Source organism: Bubalus bubalis, chromosome X, assembly GCF_019923935.1.
Source record: "Bubalus bubalis isolate 160015118507 breed Murrah chromosome X, NDDB_SH_1, whole genome shotgun sequence".
Classification (NCBI taxonomy): Eukaryota; Metazoa; Chordata; class Mammalia; order Artiodactyla; family Bovidae; genus Bubalus; species Bubalus bubalis.
In genome coordinates this window covers 9,442,678-9,461,843 of record NC_059181.1, presented here as the reverse complement: position 1 = coordinate 9,461,843, position 19,166 = coordinate 9,442,678, and the positions used below count along the sequence as shown (strand labels likewise).

The window sequence follows — 19,166 nt, the reverse complement described above, 5'->3', positions numbered from 1 at the left end:
CATTTAAGTGATATCATACAATGTTTTTCTTTCTGACTTATTTCACTTAGTATAATTATCTCTAGGTCCATCCATGTTGTTGCAAATGGCATTATTTCGTTCTTTTTTTTAATGGCTGAGTAATACTCCATTGTGTGTGTGTGTGTGTGTGTGTGTGTGTGTACCACATCTTCTTTATCCATTTCTCTGTTGATGGACATTTAGGTTGTTTCCATGTCTTTGCTATTGTGAATAGTGCTACAATGAACATAGGGATGCATGTATCTTTTTGGACTGTAGTTTTGTCCAGATATATTCCTAGGAGATTGCTGGATCGTATGTTAGCTCTATCTTTAGTTTTCTAAGGAACCTCCACACTGTTCTCCATAGTGACTGTATCAATTTACATTCCCTCAAACAGTGTAGGAGGGTTCCCTTTTCTCTACACCCTCTCCAGTATTTATTATTTTGTAGACGTTTTGCTGATGCTGGCCCTACTTCTAAACATTTAGATTGTTACCATACTTGTTAGCACTCCACACACTGCCAACTTGCCAAAAGATGGACCCCAGCCCTCCCATCAGCAGAGAGGAAAACATCACTCTCACTTCAAGGTGGTTACTTTTCAAACTTTTTGCACCAAGACTGTATCAGTGGAAAATAAAATCTCATAAAAAAAACTAGAGCACAGAGCTATTGTAGGGTAGAATTTACAACAGTGTTTAACATTAGTGGCTCTAGGTGACACGTTCCTTGTTGCTGTAAATATGGAGGTAGAGGAATTTATAATGTTGTTTTGGTGATGAATGGTGAACAAGAGATGGAGCTGGGCCAACTGGTACCATCCATTATACTGTATATGGACAGGGTAGCCAGGCTATAATTGGAATGATTGCATATCATGATGTTGGCGGGTGTGCTCCCAACAGGAAGGAAACCCATCATTCATCTGCATTTGCTTCTATGCCCCACTCCTCTTTTGGCCAGGCAGTCCTTTCTGCTGTGATTTTCCTTGGGCCACTCTCATGCAGGCATACCTCAGGGATGTTGGGGGTTCAGTTCCACACCATTGCAATAAAGCAAATATTGCAATAAAGTAGTTCACACAATTATCTCGGTTTCTCAGTGCCTATAGAAATTACTTATGTTTATACACACTTAGTCTACAAGTGTGCAGTAGTATTGTGTCTTAAAAAATGTACATACTTCTTTGGACTGCAAGGAGATCCAACCAGTCAATCCTAAAGGAAATCAGTCCTGAATATTCATTGGAGGGACTGATACTGGAGCTACAATATTTTGGCCACCTGATGCGAAGAACTGACTCATTGGAAAAGACCCTGATGCTGGGAAAGATTGAAGGCAGAAGGAGAAGGGGAAAACAGAGGATGAGGTGGTTGGATGGCATCACCAACTCTATAGACATGAGTCTGAGCAAGTTCTGGGAGTTGATGACGGGCAGGGAAGCCTGGTGGGCTGCCATCTATGGGGCCACACAGAGTTGGACATGACTGAACCGACTTAGCAGCAGCAGCAGCAAGTGACTTAGCAGCAGCAGCTAACGACTGAACTGAACTGAAAAAAATGCTAATGGTCACCTGAGCCTTCAGTGAGTTGTAGTGGTAAGATCTTCTGAGAACTTCCAGATGTTCAAGCTGATTTAGAAAAGGCAGAGGAACCAGAGATCAAATTGCCAACATCCGTTGGATCATCGAAAAAGCAAGAGAGTTCCAGAAAAATATCTACTTCTGCTTTATTGACTATGTCAAAGCTTTTGACTGTGTGGATCACCATAAATTCTGGAAAATTCTTAAAAAGATGGGAATACCAGACCACCTTACCTGCCTCTTGAGAAATCTGTATTCAGATCAAGAAGCAACAGTTAGAACCAGACATTGAACAACAGACTGGTTTCAGATTGGGAAAGGAGCACGTCAAGGCTGTATATTGTCACCTTGCTTATTTACCTTATATGCAGAGTATATCATGCAAAATGCCAGGCTGGATGAAGCACAAGCTGGAATCAAGATTTCCAGGAGAAATATCAACAACCTCATGTATGCAGATGACACCACCCTTATGGCAGAAAGCAAAGAAGAACTGAAGAGCCTCTTGATGAACGTGAAAGAGGAGAGTGAAAAAGTTGGCTTAAAACTCAACATTCAGAAAACTAAGATCATGGCATCTGGTCCCATCACTTCATGGGAAATAGATGGGGAAACAGTAGAAACAGTGAGAGACTTGTATTTTCTTGGGCTCCAAAATCACTGCAGATGGTGACTGCAGCCGTGAAATTAAAAGATGCTTGGTCCCTGGAAGAAAAGCTATGACCAACCTAGACAGCATTATTAAAAAGCAGAGACATTACTTTGCCAACAAAGGTCCATCTAGTCAAAGCTATGGTTTTTCCCGTGGTCATTTATGGATGTGAGAGTTGGACTGTAAAGAAAGCTGAGTGCTGAAGAATCAATGCTTTTGAACTGTGGTGTTGAAGAATCTTGAGAGTCCTTTGGACTACAGGGAGATCAAACCAGTCAATCCTGAAGGAAATCAGTACTGAATACTCATTGGAAGGACTGATGCTGAGACTGCAATATTTTGGCCACCTGATGTGAAGAACTGACTCATTGGAAAAGACCCTGATGCTGAGAAAGATTTGAAGTCAGGAGGAGAATGGGACAACAGAGGATGAGATGGTTGGATGGATCACCAACTGGATGGACATGAGTTTGAGCAAGCTCTGGGAGTTGGTGATAGGGAAGCCTGGTGTGTTACAGTCCATGGGGTTGCAAAGAGTCGGACACAACCAAGCCACTGAATTGAGTGGTAAGATGGTGTGGTGTGGATGTTTTCCAAAAGAACTTCCGAAATAACTTTTTGGCCAACCCAATACTTTGTAAACTGTTGGCCAAAAGCTTATTGATAAAAATATACTGGTGAAATGTTCATCGCAGCACTGTTTACAATAGCCAGGACATGAAAGCAACCTAGATGTCCATCGACAGACAAATGGATAAGAAAGCTGTGGTACATACACACAATGGAATATTACTCAGCCATTAAGAAGAATGTATTTGAATCAGTTCTAATGAGGTGGATGAAACTGGAGCCTATTATAGAGTGAAGTAAGTCAGAAAGAAAAACACCAATACAGTATATTAACACATATATATGGAATTTGGAAAGATGGTAACAATGACCCTATATGCAAGACAGCAAAAGAGACACAGATGTAAAGAAGACTTTTGGACTCTGTGGGAGAAGGCAAGGGTGGGATGATTCGAGAGAATAGCATTGAAACATGTGTATTATCATATGTGAAATAGATTGCCAGTCCAGGTTCAATGCATGAGACCAGGCGCTCAGGGCTGGTGCACTCGGATGACCCTGAGGGATGGGATAGGGAGGGAGGTGGGGGGGATGGTTCAGGATGGGGAACACATGTACACCCATGGCTGATTCATGTGAATGTATGGCAAAAACCACCACAATACTGTAAAGTAATTAGCCTCCAATTAAAATAAATAAAAATAAGTAAATAAAACCAAAAAAATATACTGGTGATATGAATGTCTGCAAAGAAAATCCAACAGAAGCTACAGATGAATTATTGAAATCAATAAGAGCTTAGCAGTGTTCAAAATCACCTTTCTAGTCACACTTCTTTTTAAAATTTTTTTATTTTTTGCCATGCCATATGGCATGTAGGATCTTAGTTTATGACAAGGAATTAAACCTGTGTCTCCTGTGGTAGAAGCATGAACTCTTAAACACTAGACCACCAGGGAAGTCCTTCCATTCACATTTTTGATCCCTAGCAGCAGACTGTTAAAAAATATTCATTTTTTTGTACTTTTTTATAGGGACAGATGGTAGTGTGTGATCATTTCACAGTATTTAAAAATATCAAATCATTACCTTGTACATCTAAAACTAATATAATATGTCAGTTATATCTCAAATATATTATTTATAATACCATAAAATGCATGTTAGTCGAAAAAAGTTTCATATATGCAAAATCTGTATGGAGAAAATTTTAAATCCTATTGAAAGACATTTCCAAAACCTAAATAAATAGAAGTAACCATGTTTATGAATAGGAAAACTCAATACTACATAAATATCATTTCTCCCCAAATTGATCCATACATTCAAAGCAGTTCCAACCAAAAGTCCAACATTTTTGTTTGTAGATGTTTTCTAAAATTTGTGTAGAATAGCAAATGGCCAAGGATAACCAAGGTGACCATAAAGATATGCTGATGACAGCCAGCTCTGCTTTTGCCTCTCACTTGGGCTCAAGATTTATCTTCATTTGCTGTCTAGTTTTTACACAGTATACTAGACACTGAATATTCATAGTACTGTATATATATATATATATATATATATAAAATTTATATACATATCTCAAACTCAGCATGACCTAGAATGAAGTCACCATGCCTACTTCAAGGCTCCTTCTGTTATGTTTCTTGTATTTCTGGATGGCCTTACCACCCTCCCAGGCCCCAAAGCTAGAAAGTTGGAAGTGATCTAATGCTCTTCCTTTTTCCCATTCTCCATCACTACTGCCATTGCCTTAGACCTGGCCTTCGTTGTTGCCCAGACTGTTGAAAACTGAAAGTGAATGTCGCTCAGTCATGTCCGACTCTTTGAGACCCCATGGACTATATGGCCCATGGAATTCTCCAGGGCAGAATACTGGAGTGGGTAGCCTTTCCCTTCTCCAGGGGATCTTCCCAACCCAGGGATCAAACCCAGGTCTCCTGCATTGCAGGCATATTCTTTACCAACTGAGCCACCAGGGAAGCCCAAGAATACTGGAGTGGGTAGCCTATCCCTTCTCTAGCGGATCTTCCTGACCCAGGAATTGAACTGGGGGTCTTCTGCATTGCAGGCGAATTCTTTACCAACTGAGCTAGATTGTTGAAAGCACCTTCTAAATACTCTTTGCCTCCCATCTCTTTCTTTTCCAGACCATCTTCCACATATATGCTAGAATGCTCTTTCTAGATCTTATCATCTCAGCCTGATTAAACCCATCACCTTCAGGATAAAACCCAAACTCCTTTATGATTTGACCTCTGTCCTCAGCCCATCTCTCATCATAGTTCCATGTGCATTTTTTTGCTTCACAAGAGTAGTTTCCTCACAGGTTTTCAATCTTACCAAGCTGCTTCTCTGCTCTTTTATTTAGAATATTCCTCTTTCTCCTGCTTCTTCTTGATTAACTTCTACATATATATACTTTAAGACTCAGCTCAAGTGACACCTCCCTGGTTGAACCTGCCCTAATGTCTCCCCATTCTCCTATATGCTAACTTCGTCCAGAGCATTTATCATCATAGCACAGTAATTGATGTTCTAGTGTGTTCCCCCATGAGATTATGAATCTTTTTGGACTGTATCTTGTTTGTGCTTGACTACTTAGATCTTAGATGATCATGAATCATTTGTCCACTTCTCATAAAATGTCAACTGATTAACTTAGTGACTGTGTGTGTGTGTGTATAAGGAAGTCTTTCCTGAAAGCATTTTGTATTGCAAAAAATTGCTTATTAGCCAAGTCGTTTTTAATGAGATTCATTAGATCTGTTTATGAATATAGCCCCAAGTAGTGTGACTTAAAAGGCACATCTAATCTGCTGGGTTTTATTTTTATTTCAGTTAAAAAATCTGGATCCATTTTTACTATTTGATGAATTTAAAGGCGGTAGACCAGGTGGATTTCCTGATCACCCACACCGAGGTTTTGAAACAGTAAGTAAAACAATTTGACTGCAAAAGTGTGTATTTTAAAATTTACCTCTGTTCTTTAATACTCTCTTTTAATAGAAAATTAAAATTTAGAAGCAATAAATAATAGGCCATAGTTAATTTATAAGTTCCTGGCTATAGACTGGCTGTTAGTAGAATTTTATTAATAATATCTGTTTTATATTGTCCATGCAATTCTCCAGGCAAGAATACTGGAGTGAGTTGCCATTTCCTTCTCCAGGGAATCTTCCTGACACATGTATTGCAGGGAAATGTAGGGACAGTTCCTAACAAAGTTTAGTCACATCCTCCCTGAGGAAAACAGACCAGGGCTTAGTGTGTTTATCAAATCCATTACTGAATGAATAAATATTTATTGATGTGTGGTGACATGAAGCCATGGTTCAGGTCATCTTTTGTATGTTAGGGTGTGTGTGTGTGTATGTATTAGGGAGAGAGGACAGAGGCAGAGGGAGGGAAGCTAAGGAAGAATGAGGCGTGACCACTGCTTGAAAGTTAAAGTCACTCAGTTATGTCCGACTCTTTGCGACCCCATGGACTATACAGTCCATGGAATTCTTCAGGCCAGAATACTGGAGTGGGTAGCCATTCCCTTCTTCAAGGAATCTTCCCAACCCAGGGATTGAACCAGGTCTCCCACATTGCAGGCAGAATGTTTACCAGCTGAGCCACCAGGAAAGCTTACATGTAGGATGTTGTCTAGTTAAGGAGGTAAAAGATGAACAGGTAAAGAGTTAACCACTGCAGTGTGAAAATAGAATAAACCTAGAAGCTTCTGAAAACAGTATGAAGGATTAAGATCATTGGATGGATTTCCCTTCCTCACTGCCATTTGCCTTCTACTTCTCTTCTCTGTGATCACTTCAGGGCCACTGTGCCTTGCTTTACAGCAAAAATGGAAACCATGCCTTCCTCCTCCCCTACATGCATGCTGAGTTCTGACCCAGATCCCAGAGCAGGTCTCCCTGCTGTGCTCTTCTGCTTCTGGTATTAAGACATTCTCAACACCCCATCCCACAGCTCCAGCTGCCATTTTACTAATCCTTCAAGATCGTTTCAGATCTTACCATCTCCTTCATATCTTCCAGACAGTCCCAAGAGGATACCCTTTCTCCTTCATTTGGCCTCCATAGCATTAGATTTTTTCCAGTCTCATACATGTTAGATATTTATGGTGGCCTTGATCATATTCCACTTGTATTAAAATGAATTTTCTGAACCTCCCTCCCACACCCAAGAGGACTGTAAGTTTCTTTATCTCATATCATCCCGCCCATCTCCATGTTCTCCTGGTGGAGATTCTGTCTTGCTTGGTTGAATGTAATTGAATAATAAAAAGAGATGGATTTTGCTAAAGATGATAAATACATTAAATAAAATGAATGATGAAACCCATCACTTTCTTATCCATTATGGAAAGGAGATTTAATTTCCTTTCTAAATGACAGTTTATAAGTTGTAAGGCGCTCAATGTTAAACTACTCTGGGAAAGGGTTCAGTGGTAGAATATTGGTATTTGACTCTTCTGAGTAAGAATTTTCCATAAAAGTGTATCTGTTATTACAGGCAGTCCTCATCATCTGTGGATTCTGGATCAGCGAATTCACCTACTCCTAAATTTATTTATAACTGTGGTGCTCGCACCATCATTTGTGGGTATGCACGTGCTCCCAGCTGAGGGTGAACAAGACAACGCTCTGCCTTCTTGCTTCAGCTCTCCTACTGCAAACAAGTGTCCTTCCTGAGGCCAATTTAGTGCCACATTTTGTGCTTTTTGTTGGTGACCTTGCTGTTTTAAATGCCCCCAGGCATAGTGAAGTGCTGTTCAGTGTTCCTAAGCGCAAGATGGCTGTAAAGTGCCTTTTGGAGAAAGTATGTGTTGGAGAAGCTTCTTCAGGCCTGAGATGTAGTGCTGTTGGCCCTGAGTTCAGTGTTAATCAGTCAACAATGTATAGTCAATATGGTGTCTTTAAACAGAAGCACACATAACAGAAGGTTACGTATTGATTCTTGGTTGTGACTGGAGGCTTGCGGGAACCTAACCTTGTATTTCCCCTGGAGCAATGGTTCAGTGTAGGCTCACTCTGTGATCATGGCAACTTAATAGAACATCAGTTCAGTTCAGTTCAGTTGCTCAGTCATGTCTGACTCTGCGACCCCATGGGCTGCAGCATTCCAGGCCTCCCTGTCCATCACTAACTCCCGGAGTTTACTCAAACTCATGTCCATAGAGTCAGTGATGCCATCCAACCATCTCATGCTCTGTTGTCCCCTTATCCTCCTGCCCTCAATCTTTCCCAGCATCAGGGTCTTTTCCAATGAGTCAGTTCTTCACATCAGGTGGCCAAAGTATTGGAGTTTCAGCTTCAGCATCTGTCCTTCCAGTGAATATTCAGGACTGATTTCCTTTAGGATTGACTGGTTGGATCTCCTTACAGTCCAAGGGACTCTCAAGAGTCTTCTCCAACACCACAGTTCAAAAGCATCAATTCTTTGGCGCTTAGCTTTCTTTATAGTCCAACTCTCACATCCATACATGACTACTGTAAAAACCATAGCTTTGACTAGACAGACCTTTGTTGGCAAGTAATATCTCTGCTTTTTAATATGCTGTCTAGGTTGGTCATACCTTTTCTTCCAAGGAGCAAGCATCTTTTAATTTCATGGCTGCAGTCACCATCTGCAGTGATTTTGGAGCCCAAGAAAACAAAGTCTGTCACTGGTTCCCACTGTTTCCCCATCTATTTGCCCTGAAGTGATGGGACCAGATGCCATGATCTTAGTTTTCTGAATGTTGAGTTTTAAGCCAACTTTTTCACTGTCTTCTTTCATCAAGAGGCTCTTTAGTTCTTCTTTACTTCCTGGTGTCATCTGCATATCTGAGGTTATTGATATTTCTCCTGGCAATCTTGATTCCAGCTTGTGCTTCATCCAGCCCAGTGTTTCTCACGATGTACTCTGCATGTATTTTTTTTTTGATGAAAAAGATTCATTTATGTAACCTATCTACAGTTTACAGAGGGCTTTCGTTTACACGATCGTCTTTTACTCAGAATGATTTGCAAAGTAGAACACTTGTCACATTTCACAAGTAAGGAACTGCTGCCTAGAAACAATGCTATCACCTGTGGCCATACTTCATTTCTGGGTTTTGGGAACACCACCTTCTTCAGCCGATTTTTCCCTCCTCCTCTCTTTTTTCTCTCTTGGGAAAGGCTTTTTCTTTGGTGAAAGTGAAAATGTTCAGTTGCCCAGTCGCATCCGACTCAGTGACCCCCATGGAAATCTCCAGGCAAGAAAGTGGAGTGGGTACCTCCCCTTAAAATAAATGCTAATGGGCCTTTCCTCTTCTCCTGCTGGTACCCTCTCATTAGGTGGCCTCATCCACTCTCATGTTTAGCCATCACATGTAACTGACAGCTGCCAAATCTACAATGCAGAGTCGGGAATCCTCCATGGAGCACTTGGCCTATACACACAACTTCTGCCTCATGGCCAAGGCCTGCAGAGGCAGCCAGTAGGGACTGTGAGGAGGGAGGAGGCTGGTGTTCAGCTGAGGGACAGGACTGCAAAAGCGACTGGAGCTCGGAGGTGTGCAAATCCTAAATACTCGGCATGATTTTATAGCATGTTGATTTTTGATTCCTAAGCTAACGCTTTTCTACATGGTCCTAATCTCACATTGCCTCAATCCTTTCTTTGAAAGTGAGAGAAGTTTAAAATATGAATCTGAATGATATAAGAATCTTGTATGGTATGAGCCAAGTATTATTAGTCTAATTCTACCATTCACTCACTCACTCACCTGATTTGTTCAAACATTTATCAAGCGCTTTTCAATTACCAGGAGTGGTGCAAGGTGCTGGGCTTAACAATGATTAAGATAAAGTCCCTCAAGGAGCTCACAGTCTAATGGTAAACTACTGAGTAAACCGAGGCACAGAGTGGTAATGACTTACCCGATGAGGTAGAAGAGCCAGGTGCTCAGGAACGTGGGACTAGAGCTGGAGAGAGGGCGGGGGACCACTGACTCATCGTAAATAAACCCCTCTGGTTGAAGAGCAAGGCTGCATACAGAAACATATTACAAAATCTTGCAAAAAAGGTTAATAGTTTCAACTGTCACCATGACTGCATTCATGTCTTGCAAGGAATTCAGTCATGAGCTGATGGCATTTCTACACTTGTCCCCAAAGCTTGGGGCACGTCACCAGGCTGCTTGGACACAATGAGTCTATAGGGAGCCTAAAGTCCAATTTTAGCAGGGGGAAACCATACTGAAATACTTACATTAAATCCACAAACTTTAACTGCACACACTTTTATGATACTTCTACATGTAGAAGTTAGGGAAAAAACTCTCCTCAGAGTTGGACTGTGAAGAAAGCTGAGCACCGAAGAATTGATGCTTTTGAACTGTGGTGTTGGAGAAGACTCTTGAGAGTCCCTTGGACTGCAAGGCGATCCAACCAGTCCATCCTAAAGGAGATCAGTCCTGGGTGTTCTTTGGAAGGACTGATGCTGAAGCTGAAACTCCAGTACTTTGGCCACCTGATGCGAAGAGTTGACTCATTGGAAAAGACTCTGATGCTGGGAGAGATTGGGGGCAGGAGGAGAAGGGGACGACAGAGGATGAGATGGCTGGATGGCATCACCGACTTGATGGACGTGGGTTTGGGTGAACTCTGGGAGTTGGTGATGGACAGGGAGGCCTGGTGTGCTGCAATTCATGGGGTCGCAAAGAGTCGGACACGACTGAGCGATTGAACTGAACTGACTGACTGAACCCTCATTCAGAGGATTCTAATAAGTCATAGATACCATGGAAATTAGAGAATATGTTTACATTATTTTGGCTGTACAGGGTGAACAGTCTCAGACATATTTCACAAGTGATATAGACATTATACAAATATGTACAAAGATGTCAGGTTCGTGCGCACACCCATCCATGCAGACATGAAACCGTGTAAAGCAACTTCTTTTGTGACGACATGTGTTACATATGGCAAAGGGCAGAGTCCACGAGGAGCTGTCCACCCAGCCTGCCCGTCTGTTTCAGTTATATTCATGTGATTCAGTAATTTCTGTAGGCAAGACGACTGCTTCACTGGCAAAAAAGCAGTGAATAATTATAAAAAGAGATGTTTTCAAATGCAGAAACCGTCATTATCCAGGAATCTAAGGAGCGAAGTGCTTGGATGCACTCCTGGCCTTGCGGCTACCAAGAATGAGAAAATGGCAGGGACAATTTATTGCTCTGAGGATCTTCGTCCACACAGGAGTCCGAGAGACTCAATGCCCGGTACCTCAAACACCATCAGTTGGCCACTTGAAGCACTTCTTGATTTTGCTGGGGAGGATTTTTTTCTTTATCAGGTTGAGGGTGCTCCGGAGGCTTGCTTTTGGATGAAGAGGTCCCTGTGCTGTCTGACGTTTTATCACTTGAGTGGGAACCCTGCTCCACTTCACATAAATAAATGTCAATGAGTCCTTTGGTGCTCCTGATATGTACTGTGATCAAATCCTATCTGGGAGCTGGACCATCCAGTCTGATTTCTGCGGGCGCTCTAACTGCAATTACAATCTGTTCATGGAAGGCTTGGATGCTGTGAATGTCTTGATACGTCACATATGCTAGTCTTTCATTTTCTTTGTCATCTGTTAAACAGTTGCTGAGCACAGTCCTTAATTAACTAATCTAGGGCATCTTCCATTACTGATAAGTCAGACAGCTTCTCCTGCAGCTTCTTCTGTTGGGGCACTGCTCCAAAATTGCTAAGATCAGATCCGATCCTATCCATTGAACATGCTTCTTAGACTTCTTTTCAACCAGGTCAATTCCATCTAAGACGTTGGTGATGTCATACACTGTTTGTTTTTGTACTCCCAGTTTTGTTGCAAACTTGTTTAAGAATGCTCCCAGGAGCAGATCTGACAAGATCCATAAATTTTCGAGTTAAATAAACCAGTGATACATCAAAACGAGGTCTATTCACTTTCAGTGCTTTTCTCATGGACGCATATTGTACATTACCTTATAAATTAATCCTTATTTTTGATGGCAGCAGGCCCTCCACGTTGATGGGGTTGCGGTAGCGGCAGCACACTGCCTCCGCCAGGTCCACAAGCAGGCTCAGTGGCTTCCACGCTGGCCGCTGCTGACTCATGCTGCCCAGCCGGTCGCTCCTCGCCTCGCACCCCCAAGAGCTCTCCCGTGTTCTCCCGCCCTGCTTGGGCGCTGCTCCCCGCAACACAACACGTGGGGCCCTGGGGGATAAGGGAGCGGTGGGGGGATGAACCGGGCGCAACCCCGGGAGGTGGGACACAGGTGGGCTAAAGAGCGCCGTGACCCGTGCACCTCAGGATGCCAGGCCCGCCATCTTCCCACATCTGTACTCTGCATATAAGTTAAATAAGCAGAAATAGAATATCACTACTGTGAATAACTAGAATCAACTGTTTCCCTCAAGGGTTTCCCCCAAGAGTGTAGGTAACCCAAGTTTCAGCTGTCTTTTAATATGAACTTCAAAAATATACAGGGAATTCCATGGCAGTCTGGTGGTTAGGACTCCATGGTTCCACTGCAGGAGTAGATAAGTTCATTTGTGTCATATTTTAGATTCCACTTAAAAGTGATATCATATGGTATTTGTCTTTCTCTTCTTGACTTAGTATGATAATCTCTAATTGCATCTGTGTTGCTGCAAAAATGGCATTTTTATTCCTTCTTTATTACTGAGTAGTATTCCATTGTGTATTTTTATATATGTGTGTGTGTATACCACATCTTCTTTATTTAAGGAATATAATTGTGAGCCAAGAGCAAGAACCTGATTTTATTGAGTTAAGGGCTAATTATTTTCTAAAATTTAACTCTTCACTTTGGATAGTGAGGTATTTTCTGTTAAAAACTTGCAGAAAACTTTAGGAAGAAGGAAGACCCTGGAGGAGAAGGCACAGCTGGTGGTCCCAAGACAAAGGGGAAAACATATGCAGTATTTCCTGCCTGGAGTTTGTACTCCGGGAAGCATTGTTGTGAAAAGGCTTGTGGTAAAGGGCGGAATGATTTTCCAGTTACCTACTTCTGGTCTGGCCTGATATCTTGATTTGTTTAGGGCAGCTCTAAATGGTCAGAAACAAAGAACCATCTGACAAAATGCACAGCACTCTTCCTTTTGAATCCACACCCTGCCCAAGTTTAGTTTTGCCTGAAAGAGAAGTACTTCAAGTTCACGCACCGTTGATGAACCCTTCACCTGCCCTGAGAAGAAACACATTTTGAGCCTTTTAAATTCATCCTTTAAATTATAGCCTTGGGACTTTTCCAGGTTTTAGCACTGACAGACCTGTGTTCCTGGGAACCCCTTGGTCCTGGAGAAACCAATGCTGTTGGTCACTCCTGCTTCAGTTGAAGGATGGTTAGGAGTAATTGTCCTGCCTGCTTCGCAGGGCTGTTTTAGGATGGTCTGGTCCATTTTTTCCTTAGCTGGGTTTAGAAATGTTTTATCACATTTTTTACTACAAGCCTCAGCAGGTTCTTTAATCTTGTTCAGGAGAACAGACCTGCTGTATTTCCAGGGGTGTGCCCATCAGAAAAACCACACTTAACGTTTACTGGTTGGCAGCCAGTGGCGTTTGCATGCAACCCCTGAACAATATCCCAAGAGGAAGGGTAGGGTTCTGGTGATTCATACCTAAAACTTACAGCTGGATCCAAACCTCCTGTCTCCCACGCAACCTGTTTTTACTAACTCATTGTACTTTCAAACCCAAAGCGTACCATTGTTGAATCAAAGCTGGAAAAAAAAAAAAAAAAGAGTTGAATTCAAAATCTATTCTGGAAAGAAAAAAATGGAAAACTAGGAAAGAAGGATATTTTCTGAACATCAGAAAGACTCTATTGTTCAAGGAACATCCTCTGTCATGTCTTAACATGGAGGTATTGACAAGTTCTGACACTGTGAGGAAAAAGATGAGAATGTCTACCAGCATTGTAATGATTGAATATGGTTCTGGAAGCTTTGAGGCCATTAATAAGAGTTATACCTCTTGGAAAGGAGGAGGAAACAAATTCTTGTGGGAACCCTAACCCTAACCCATGGTGGCTGCATCCAGCTTTGGGTGGTGATGCGATTGGAGGAGGAAATTATGGTCACAGCTGAGCGCATGGATGGATGTTAGTGCATATGTTTACTTGGCATGAATTGAGGGTGACACTAGTAGATTATAGAAAGGATACTAAAGTCTCCCTCATTCCAAGGATACCCCTTGGCACTGCCATGCTAAGAACATCAACCAAAAGTGTCTTACTTAAATGGCCAGATAGGTACTTCCCTGGCGGTCCAGTGGTTAAGACTCTGCCTTCCAATGCAGGGTGCACAGGTTCAAACCCTGTTTGGGAAACTGAGGTCCCACATGCCACATGGTACAGACAAAGAGAAAAAAAAAAGTAAATGGCTGGATAGAAAATAACTGCGAAAGTCACCTACTTTCCTGCACAAAGGCAATAACCAGATGTAATGTGGGGGAATCCCATTCATAATAACAATAAGAGCCCCATACAATTCCAGGGCAAAAACATTCTCCTTTAACCCAGTTACCTTACTTATAGCAATCTAATAATTTCCTGAAAAAAAAAAAAAGCCCAATATGAGAACAGTGGCTTGTTATACAAGTGTTTCTTCCAGTGCAATATTAAAAAGTTAGAAAAAGGAACGAAGTATCTAAAATAAAGGGGAGTGATTAAATATGTGGAGATTATATATCAGGAAATTATTATATACCTGAAAGTTGGAGTATTATGCAACATTGTAAAGGCAGATGTTATAAATAATTTACATTTTCATGAATCATGGTCTGTTTAAATGGAGGTTCATCATCCTTGGTACTACTGATAGTTTGGGTGGATCATTCTTTGTTGTGGGAGGGAGGGGGAGCTGTGCATTTTTGGATGTTTAGCAGCATCCCCATCCTCTTCTTACCAGATACTAATAGTACCTGTTTACCTCCAGTGGTGATAACAAAACATGTTTCTAGATACTGCCAACTGTCTGCTTTGGGCAGGGGGCCGCCACATTGTCCCCAGTTGAGAACTAGTGGTCTACTCGGATGTGTCCATACAGTGACATACAACCCAGCTGTTAGAAGAATGCCACAGCTTGATAGGTCCTGATAAAGAACAATCTCTGTGATAGTTGGAAAGCGGCAGAGGCAAAGTACAAAATTGTTATGGGATGATGTAGGACTTGTATAAAGAGCAAAGACTATACCTTTATTCTTTTTTACAAAATGGTTTATTATTTATTGTGTGTAAGATGGATTATTTGAATGGATGGTGACTTCCACAGATTACACTGATGCAAAGAAAACAAAGTCACAGAATTCACATAGCAATAATAGAAGATGGTTGTTAGAAAATGAACATACAATGACAGATACAAATGTACATTCACAAAGCTTTTTTGAAAATTTAGTGACTTTTATATATTCCTAAGCTTCCCAGGTGGCTCAGAAGTAAAGAATCCTGCCAATGCAAGAGACCCAGTTTTGATCCTTGGGTCAGGAAGATCTCCTGGAGAAGGAAATGGCAACCCACTCCAGTATTCTTGCCTGGGAAATCCCATGGACAGAGGCGCCTGGTGGGCTACAGTCCATGGGGTCGCAAAGAATTGGACATGACTGAGTGACGCAGCAGCAGCAGCATATTCCTAAGATTGTACAGGTGTCGCCACTGACTCCAGCTGTTTCCATCACTCCCCAGAAGACAGCCCTTACCCATTTGCAGTCACTCCGCATTACCACTTCCCCAAACCTTGGGCAACCACACTGTGTTTCTATGAATTTGCCTATTCTAGACACTTCATATAAAAGGAATTATACAGTCCGTGGTCTTTTGTGACTGGCTTCTTTCACTCAGCATAATGTTTTCAAAGCTCATCTATTGTAGTCCATATCAGAACCTTATTCTTTTTAATGGCTGACTAATAGTCCATTATATGGCTATGTCACGTTTTGTTTATCCACTCATCTCTTGATGACAACATATAAGTGGTTTCCACTTATACTTTGATTCTTGGGTATGCCTAGATTATCTCTGAAAGAATAACCAATAAGCTGGTAATGTACCTTCTGGAGAAGGTTACTGGTGGTGAGGGAGAGTGGGAAAGAATTAATTTTCATTCTAACCCTCTTTTTCTCTTTGTGCCATTAGAATTTTGAACCATGTGTATTGGTTATTTCAAATATTGATAATTTTGAAATTCCCTGTTCACTTGCTATATTTGAAGATTAAACAGTGCTCTTGTGGTTAGTGAAGGAGCTGATGCTCACTTGCTCTCCGGGAACTCTTGTGGGTCTGCCCCTGCCACATAAGATCAACCTGGTTTGTGTTCTATTCTGGTCAATCAGATAAGCTAATAATATATGCCAGAGTGGAAGGGAGGGTATGATCTTAGGGCAGCTTTTTCTAGGAAATATTTGTGTACCATTAGAGGTGCCCATGAAATTTAAAATAGGGGTTTAAATTAAAAAACATAACTTTCTCCTCTACAGTATGTTCCCTGTCCAAAAGGAAATTACAATTATGTTTATGTGTACATGGAAGCACACAAATGAGTTTAGAAGTGGGGGCAGAAGACTTCCAGTTTGCAAGAAAGTGAGAAAATAATTAAGGAGGAACAAGAGTGGTCCAGTGCCTGAAGTTTCATGTTCGGGGGTAGAAGCTAGCATTTCTAACAGGTCTGGGAGGGCTTCAGGAAAAGTTTGGCCATTTAGTAAAACTGTAAGGGATAAGTTAGATGACTGCCTGGACAGCAGAGGAAAAAGTACAGGGCGTAGTATGGGGATAAACTAAAACCAGGGATTAGTTTAGGTAGAATTAAAAATTGGATGTGTAGGGCAGGGCACGATCTAAAGCTGTAGGTTGGGCCATCATTGGAGAAGGTCTTCAAAGGCAAACTGGATCTCTAGTTATGAATGAAAGGCCAATATTTATATCCTGAAGCTCCAGGGTTAATGCAGTCATTTTGAAATTGGAACTATCTTTAGTTTAAGAGTCTGGTTTTTAGACTGTGCCAGTGGTTCTCAAACTAGGGGTGATTTTGCTTACCCAGAGTCTTGTGGCAATTTCTGGAGACCATGCTGGTCATTCCAACTGGATGGTGCTACTGCCATCTAGTGGTAGAAGCTGGGAATGCCTCTGAATATTCTGCAGCGCCCAGTTTCCCAGCATAGGTCATATGAGGGAAAGTGGCAGTTTAATGGAAATGTTCTTCGAAAGTAGTCCAAATAAATTCCCAACAAATTTCCCCATCTGCCCCACTCGTACCCAATTACAGTTATAGACAGAAACCATTCATGTCTGAAAGACTACATTCCTAGAGTTCGTAAGTAGACAAATTCAAAATAATAAAAACGATAAACTAGTCTTTAAACATTCTTTTATGTTACCAAATATAAAATAATGCTTATTCATTGAGACTAAAAATAAGTCTAGAGTAAATTAGCATAGACCATTATAGGACAAAAAGCTTTTTCCAAATGTTCAACACTAGAGCAAAGAAAGATTCTTTGAAGTTATCCATCAGTAGACTCCAAATGAAATGCCTGACCACACAAGATTAAATGCATAGGAAATTTGTCATGCAGTAATATTAGCTACATGTTTTATGAGAAGCTTCACGTGCTTTCTCTACATTACCTCTAAACCTCCCAGCAACCCTGAAAGCAGGAATTGTTAGCTCCCCATTTTACAGATGAGAAAACAGAGGCCAAAGAAATGGTGACTTGTCAAACACACACACAGTCCATACAAGGCAGGCGGGCTCATCTAATCCAGGCCCACACCTGTCCCCTCTTCCATGCTGCTACTTCTGGAACAAAGTTTCCATTCTGTACCTCTGATAGTGTTTCTGTACAGTGACACATTAATACCATTAGAAGTAAGACTGCACGGGTGACGCAGATCCTCAGACTGCGACTACCTCATACTACCTCTGTTACTTAGTGTGGGACCCAGTGCTCTCATGGTTCAGGGACCTGATTTTCCTGCCTGTAAGTGCAAAGTAATACTCTCACTTCTCTGAACTTTGGGTATAATGAGGAAGTAGATTGGGTTAGTTGACTGTCTGAATACTTGGCCAGTCATTTAACTTCTTGTAGCAACAAGGAGCAGAGAAGGCCATGGCACCCCACTCCAGTACTCTTGCCTGGAAAATTCCATGGATGGAGGAGCCTGGTAGGCTGCAGTCCATGGGGTCGCGAAGAGTCGGACACAACTGAGCGACCTCACTTTCACTTTTCATTTTCATGCATTGGAGAAGGAAATGGCAACTCACTCCAGTGTTCTTGCCTGGAGGATCCCAGGGACGGGGAGCCTGGTGGGCTGCCATCTATGAGGTCGCACGGAGTCGGACATGACTGAAGTGACTTAGCAGCAGCAGCAGCAGCAGCAGCAAGGAGATGTTCATGATCTAGGAATAATGTGATAGTTAACAAAATGGTGCTTTATTTGTTTGTGACCTTTTACTACAACCTAAAGATTCTTTTCCTCATCCTGTACACTGTTTTGTCCCAGCCACACCAGCTTTTTACCAATATTTCAGACTTTTAAAAATATGTATTTATTTTTAATTGAAGGATAATTGCTTTACAGTATTGTGTTGGTTTGTAACAAACATCAACATGAGCGATATTCCAGTCTTTTAAGGACTAGCTGGGGAGGGGGGCTGCCTCCTCCATAAATTACTCCCCTGTTCCTCTAGATTCTTCATCATCAAAATTGATCTTTATTCTCTCTTTCCAGTGGGGCTAATCGTACTTCTGTTTAGCATTTGTTCCTCTAAGCTGCCTGTTTTGGTAGTGTTTCCCCTGCTGGAACTGCCAGTTGTTCCCTGAAAGTAGGGAAGGGATAATCATTGCGTTCCTTCTGGGTGCTTTCTGCTGCTGCTGCTGCTAAGTCGCTTCAGTCATGTTCGACTCTGTGCAACCCCATAGACGGCAGCCCACCAGGCTCCCCCGTCCCTGGGATTCTCCAGGCAAGAACACTGGAGTGGGTTGCCATCTAACTTCCCATTAATGAGTTTGTGATGACATTGTCTCTTCTGCAGGCTGCAATGAAATAAAAAGAGAGAGAGATTTTAAGAAATTTAAAAATTTTAAAGACAAAAGAAAGACAAAATCCCTCTATCAGACCCCCTTATTATAAAGTGTTTTATTGCTTCTTGAAGGCCAGAATAATGAGAACTGTGTCCCAGTAGCATCAAGTGCAATGAACACATTCACAGGGAGTTTCAGAAATTAAATCCTTACAATGAATTGAATCCGGAATAATAAGAAATCACCCATCAAAAAGTGTCAGCTGCTTAATTAAATATTATAATGAAATTTTAACAAAATATTAA

General features: G+C 41.6%; 1 protein-coding gene and 1 pseudogene across 3 annotated transcripts in view; one reads left to right on the top strand and one right to left on the bottom strand.

Moving 5' to 3' along the window:
* Nucleotides 1–19,166, top strand: part of PIR (pirin) — a 97,760-nt gene that overhangs the window by 6,009 nt on the left and 72,585 nt on the right. For all 3 annotated transcript variants that reach the window (XM_044937185.1, XM_006067076.3, XM_044937184.1), the window contains exon 3: nt 5,653–5,745. In XM_044937185.1, coding sequence (XP_044793120.1) covers nt 5,653–5,745 — 93 coding nt within the window. The remainder of the gene's footprint in view (nt 1–5,652; nt 5,746–19,166) is intronic.
* LOC102413630 lies at nt 11,084–11,933 on the bottom strand (annotated as a pseudogene).